At 35.5% G+C, this 6,482-nt stretch overlaps 1 protein-coding gene across 1 annotated transcript; it reads right to left on the reverse strand.

Annotated features, from left to right (window-relative positions):
* Positions 1 to 647: 647 nt before the first annotated feature.
* LOC138895224 (uncharacterized) lies at positions 648 to 2,056 on the reverse strand. Its single transcript, XM_070179890.1, has 3 exons — positions 1,792 to 2,056; positions 1,313 to 1,543; positions 648 to 1,222 (listed from the first exon to the last, which is right to left on the reverse strand). The coding sequence occupies exons 1-3, from the start codon at positions 2,054 to 2,056 to the stop codon at positions 648 to 650; spliced, it is 1,071 nt and encodes a 356-aa protein (XP_070035991.1).
* Positions 2,057 to 6,482: the final 4,426 nt, after the last annotated feature.

A 6,482-nucleotide genomic window follows, 5' to 3' on the forward strand; every position in this document is an offset into this window, starting at 1 on the left:
ATATTTGTAATAGAAAAATTATTATCAATAAGAATAGTACATTTGATATACCATTTATGGGCAGTAACAATTTGCATCATTCCCAACAACATATCATGTTTAGAATCAAGTCTAATAGGTTTTTCTTCAATATCATTTTCAGAAATACCTTTGTTTTTATCATTAGAAAACTCAGTTACAGAACTATTTTTCTCTATCTGAGTAATCCTGTGATCAAAAATCATTTGATTTTGTTTAAGAGATTTAATCTCCATTTTTAGACTTTCAATTTCAATTTTTAAATCATCGAAAGAAGCATCCCTGGTTGGTGCAATTTTATTATTAAGCCGGTTATTAATTTCTGACAAAGAGTAAGGCGCAGAATATTCAAATTCGTTCTTTTGTTTTTCAAAAGGTTTTGAAGAACTAGAACTTGAACTTGCAGCCAAATTAATAATTTTTTCACAAAGTTCATCATCAGTTACTTCTTTTAAAAGTTCTATTACATTATCAGATGTAATAGTTTTCATGTTCAAATCTTGAAATTGAGATTGTAATTTATAAAATTCATCATCATCACAAGTACATGTATTACCTTTGTAAGCTGTACAAGTATTATCAATATTTTTATCACTATCAGATAAATCAAGTAAATCGGTTTCAGCTTCTTATTCTGACTCAGAATAATAATCAGATTCTGATCTAGAAATGTATAACAAACCATAGACCTTATCACGTAACTCATTGTCTAGTTCTAAGGTTTTCAGCTTTTGAAGCTTATAATTTGGAGCTATATGGCCAAATTTTCCACATTTATAACACTTAATATCAGCAAGATCTCGCTTGGACCTATTTTTCGTAAATCTAGTACACTTGCGATGGGCTTTCTTAGCATCACGCTCTTCTTTGGATCTATATCTCGATCTCTTTTTCTTATAAGGACTGTCTGGATTTGGGTACGTATGATATTTGTGTTTCTTCTTCTTATGAGTAGAAGTCTCGGGTAAACCGGGTAATCCAAACTGGGTACAAAAGTCTCCTAATTGGGATTTCTCTTTAAGCTTATCTATCTTAAGCTGTCTGGACAATTTTAACTCATTGCACAAGTTTAATCCTTCGTGTGTGCATACTCCTATCAATTTTCCATAAGTATAATCTTTGTATGGAATTTTTTCGTAACTACCCCTTAGAGTTTTTCTAACTCTTTCAGCAAATAAAGAGGGAAGACCATCTATAAACTTAGCTTTTCAATGTTCATACTTATTTTCGGGTAATTCCATTACTCTACTCATAAAAGTATCTTTATACCATCTAAACTCGCTTAAGGTCTTACATCTAAGGCCATTTAGCAGAGTACGGACAGTCTCGTTCTGATTGGTAAATCTACCATTGAAATGTTCTATTATGGTAAGAACAAGGGTGTAAACAACATCTTCTCTATTTTTCACTAGAGCCATGCCTAAGTTATCAACTCCTTCGTCAGTGGCTATAGCATTAATAACCATCGCCTTTTCATCAGCAGTTAAATAATTATCCCACCAGCCACAAAGCTGGCCAGTAAAACCTGCAACAATCATTTTGCAAATAGTTCTATCTGTATTTTTCACACTTTTACAGATAGTTGCATACATAAGCATTCTATGCACAAGAATAGTCAATTGTTTATCAGTCAAACCATCAAGATTCCATTCATAAATTTCGGAACCACTATAAGACGTATTAGTCTGATTTCAATCACGTTTCTCTATTAAAATATCTGATAAGTTTGCATTCTGGGTTTATTAGCATACTTACTATTTTTTTTGGGATAACCTCTGAGTTTATTAAACTCTGACAAAACTTCATTTTTATAATAAAAAGTGGTATCTAATTTATCAGCAAAATCTTTTGATAAATCAATAGGTTTAATATTTAAACCAGATAACTTTTTATCAAGAAGTTCTTCTAAATCATTTAAAGATTTGAATTTAAAATCCTGAATATCAGGGGGTCTTTGAACATGAGTAAGAACAATTTGAGGTTCTGATTTGCTTCCAGACGTAGAGGCAATATCAGTTGTCTTCTTGCTAGTACTCATATCTTTTATCAAAATAGTTAATTCATTAAGTTTTTTATCAAGAAAACTGATTTGTTCACCCAAAACTTTAACATATAAACTCAAATAATTATTTTGAGAAATCAAATTATTAATTTCTGCGATGCTGACTGTAGCAACATCTTCATCAATAAATTTTTGAAATGCAGTAAATGTAATACATGTATTATTGGTAAAACAAAAGGTGCTTGAGGAAGGTATTGTGATGACCCAAAATGTCATCTTTAAATTTAATAAGTAATTTTGTGTTCTAAGACCTCGAAAAACACCATTTATCCTTTCTCGACTTGCATGCGTAGTCCGTAAAATTTTCTGGAAAGTTTTCATGTGAAAAATGAATTAAAATGTGAAATAGAGCTTTAAAATTCAAGTGAGATTACTTTGGTTAACATTTTTAGCAAACGGACCCGGATTAGTGTTTTGACAGTTTCGGTAGCTCCGTATCTTGATTTAGGACTTGGGCGTATGCCCGGAATTTAATTTGGAGGTCCCTAGCTTAAGTTATGACCATTTAACGGAACTAGCAATTTAAAGGCTAAAGATTTCCAAGTTTGACCATGGGGTTGACTTTTTGATATCGGAGTCGGAATCCGATTTGGAAAATTTGAATAGCTCCGTTATGTCATTTATGACTTGTGTGCCAAATTTAAAGTCATTCCGGATTCATTTAACATGTTTTGGCGCAAGATTTGTAAATTGAAATATTTAGAAACTCAAAAGATCGAATCGAGGTGTGAATTATAATTTCAGTGTCGTTTGACGTGATATGAGACCCCGAGTAAGTCCGTATAATGTTTTAGGACTTGTTGGTATATTTGGTTGAGATCCCGAGGGCCTCGGGTGGATTTCGGGTGTTCAACGAAATTTAATTTTGGCATTTCAAGAACATTCGACGTCGTTTCTTCAAGAATAAGTGGTATTCCATTAAGCAAATGAATTCCAAATTCAGTTTTGATGGAAGCATTAGATCCGTATTGAAATTTTGGAGCCATAGCAAAAAGAATTGTCGAATTCGGACATCGTATGAGAGAGTTATGCCCATTTTCGTGTCAGGAAAGATTTTTCGTAGCTGCCAGCGCCTAGGGTAGCGTGGGGCGCTAGCCCTGGCGCTGGGAATTATTGGTGTTCTGGAAAGTGCGCCACAGGCGGCGCCCCACGCTACCTGTGGCGCTCGAAAACGCCAGAAACCCCATAAAACGGGGAGTTTAGCCATTTTACTCATTTTGGAGTTTGGGGAACTCGGTTTAGACGATGTTTGGGCGATTTTCATGGGAAAAAATTGGGGTAAGTGTTCCTTATCCTATATTGATTATTTCATGATTACATACTCATTTACATCATGAATCCATAAATTTATGGAAGAAAGATTAGATTTTTACAAAACCTTCCAAAAAATGTAAAACGAAGATTCGAAGGTCAATCCGATGTCGGAATTTGATAATTTTTGTATGGTTGGACTCGTCTCGGAATGGGTGTTCGGATTTCTTAAGTTTTTCCGAGATTTGAGATGTGGAACCCACTGTCAATTTTTAATGTGAATTTCGGATTTTTATCCGAAAAATTAGTAAATTCATATGAAATTAATTCCTACAATTTGTATTGAGTATATCGAATTATTTGTGAATAGATTTGAAGCTTTTGGAGACAAATTTAAAAGGAAAAGCTACGATCGAGTAATTTATTAGAATTTGCATAGCGAGGTAAGTGTCGTGATTAACCTTGACTTGAGGGAATAGAACCCTTAAATTATTTGTTATGTGAAATGCATGTGAACGCCGTATAGGCGAGGTGACTAGTGTCTATACGTCATCAAATTAATTATTTGCATAATTATCTGAAAATCATAAATTGTTCTAAGACATGAATTAATTGTTATAATAATTATTTCTTTCCTATTCCTTGACAAATATTAATTCTTGAATTCCTGCAATAATTGTTACATGCTATTTGATTTATGTGTATTAATTGCTACTTGACATTTAGCATATTAAATATTAAACTGTCCATTTTCTCCCCGATTTTTATAATAAATTGCTAATTGTCATTGCTTGTTTCACAATTAAATCATAACTATTGAATGCTTGTTGTTTTAAAATTTTATATTAATTGTTGCATTTATTGGGGCAATTTATTCTATAAGAATTGGTAAATGAATATATTGGAGGAGCGGGTTGCGCGCCGCAACAGAGTTGATTGAAATGAATATATTGGAGGATCGGGTTGCACGCCGCAACAGACTTGTTTAAAAGTCCATATTGGAGGATCGGGTTGCACGCCGCAATAGACTTGTTTAAAAGTCCATATTGGAGGATCGGGTTGTACGCCGCAACAGACTTGTTTAAAAGTCCATATTGGAGGATCAGGTTGCACGCCGTAACAGACTTGTTTAAAAGTCCATATTGGAGAATCGGGTTGCATGCCGCAACAGACTTGTTTAAAAGTCTATATTGGAGGATCGGGTTGCACGCCGCAACAGACTTGTTTAAAAGTTAATATTGGAGGATTGGGTTGCACGCCGCAATAGACTTGTTAAAACGTTAATATTGGAGGATCGGGTTGCACGCCGCAATAGACTTATTGAAAAGTCAATATTGGGGGATCGGATTGCACGCCGCAATAGACTTATTTAAAAGTCTATATATATATATATATATACACTTGATTGAAATAAATATATAATATACTTGATTAAAAGGAAAATATTGGAAGAGCGGGTTGCACGCTGTAACAGAATTGAATGTAGATATATTGTATGAGCGAGTAGCATGCTGCAACAAAATTTATGGAAATGATAATTGATTATAACTTCTGAGTTGGCTTCAACCATTATAAATGAGTTACCTGATTTATTTCTATTATTGATGTTGTTACTAATATTGCGTACAGGTTAATGTAAGTAAACCGCCTTAGCCTCGTCACTACTTCGTCGAGGTTAGGCTCAGCACTTACCAGTACATGGGGTTGGTTGTACTGATACTACACTCTGCACTTGTGCAGATTTCAGAGTTGGTCCCAGCGGCGTACCATAGACTTGCTCGGATTTTAGCTACTCAGAGGAGACTTGAGGTATAATTGCACGACGTTCGCAGTTCTGAAGTCCCCATCTACTGTACCTTAGCTGTGTGTTTATTTCCAGACAGCTTTATTTTATTTAGACCTTTATTTTTATTATTCTAGAAGCTCGTGCACTTGTGACACCAATTCTGGGATGGTATTTAGACGCCGTTATTTTTATGGATTATTCACTATATTTCAGACCTTACTTTCGCATTTGTTTCTTTATTATTAATAAATTTAAAAATTGTTTTAAAATGGCTAATATTATTTTAACGTTGGCTTGCCTAGCAAGTGAAATATTAGGCTCCATCGCGGTCCGAAGGTGGGAATTTCGGGTCATGATAGTTGGTATCAGAGCACTAGGTTACAGAGGTCTCACTTGTCACGAGCAAGGTTAGTAGAGTCTGAAGGATCGGTACGGAGACGTCTGTACTTATCTCTCAGAAGCTATGAAGTTTAGGAACAATATCACGTCTTTCATTCCTTATCGTGCGACATTGATCTTGCTTGAAACCTATATCTCAGATTCCTTTGCATCTACTCGTGTATGACCTTGTGCTCTCGGTATCAGTTATGCGTCAACGATTCGTGATGCTGCAGATGAACTGCGAGGGAGCCAGAGATGCTCAAATATTGCCTCAACATGTGATTTTGACTGAAGATGCGGACGTATAAGGAGATCACCCAGTGAATAATGTGGGGGGTGCAACGTACTCTAGAATCTGGTTAATTTATGCGAGTTCTGAAGGTTAATATTATGGACCATCGGACGAGGTGAACTATGACTTCGCACCGAGTGGGGGAGTCCACTATCGATGAATGGATTGCGAGTCGTGTGTTACATCAGTTTTGGCCTGAAATGTATATATGTGGTACTAAAAGGTTCTCCCAAAATTTACATGTGTTTAAGGCCCGAGATCTTGTAGAGAATAAGGTTGGGACTTGCGGTATGTCCGTCTCCAAAATAATCTTATACTTCAGTACTAAAGGAGTTAGAGAAACAATATTAAATTTACAGAAGGCCTACTCGGCATGGACGTCACGGTTGCGGATTTTGGGGTGCTTCGGAGGAAGTACAGTGGTTGACGAGATTCTAGACTAAGAATTGTCTGTATAGAGCTCTACTTTTGTGATCATTGTATATAAATAAGGGTAAAGTCTAGCCCAAAGAAGAATCGAAGAGTATGTTAAGAAATGGGTCAGCTCAACAGTGTTGAGTCAGCATAACAAAAGAAGAAATTGGTCTTGGGAGAGATAATTCTCCACAGGTATCTGTAGCAAGCCTATGAATAGGGTAGACCAGCCAATACAACACCGCCCACTTGGCTCGGTTCTCAGGAATACTTTTGAA

Source organism: Nicotiana tomentosiformis, chromosome 7, assembly GCF_000390325.3.
Source record: "Nicotiana tomentosiformis chromosome 7, ASM39032v3, whole genome shotgun sequence".
Taxonomy (NCBI): Eukaryota; Viridiplantae; Streptophyta; class Magnoliopsida; order Solanales; family Solanaceae; genus Nicotiana; species Nicotiana tomentosiformis.

Excerpts from the sequence above, each read along its gene's own strand:
- LOC138895224 (XM_070179890.1), bottom strand. The coding sequence starts at position 2,056 with ATGAGTACTAGCAAGAAGACAACTGATATTGCCTCTACGTCTGGAAGC. Across the intron at positions 1,544-1,791 it reads AGAGTTTAATAAACTCAGAG|GTTTTACTGGCCAGCTTTGT; the intron begins GTTATCCCAAAA and ends TGATTGTTGCAG. Across the intron at positions 1,223-1,312 it reads TCTGCTAAATGGCCTTAGAT|CTAAGTTTATAGATGGTCTT; the intron begins GTAAGACCTTAA and ends AACATTGAAAAG.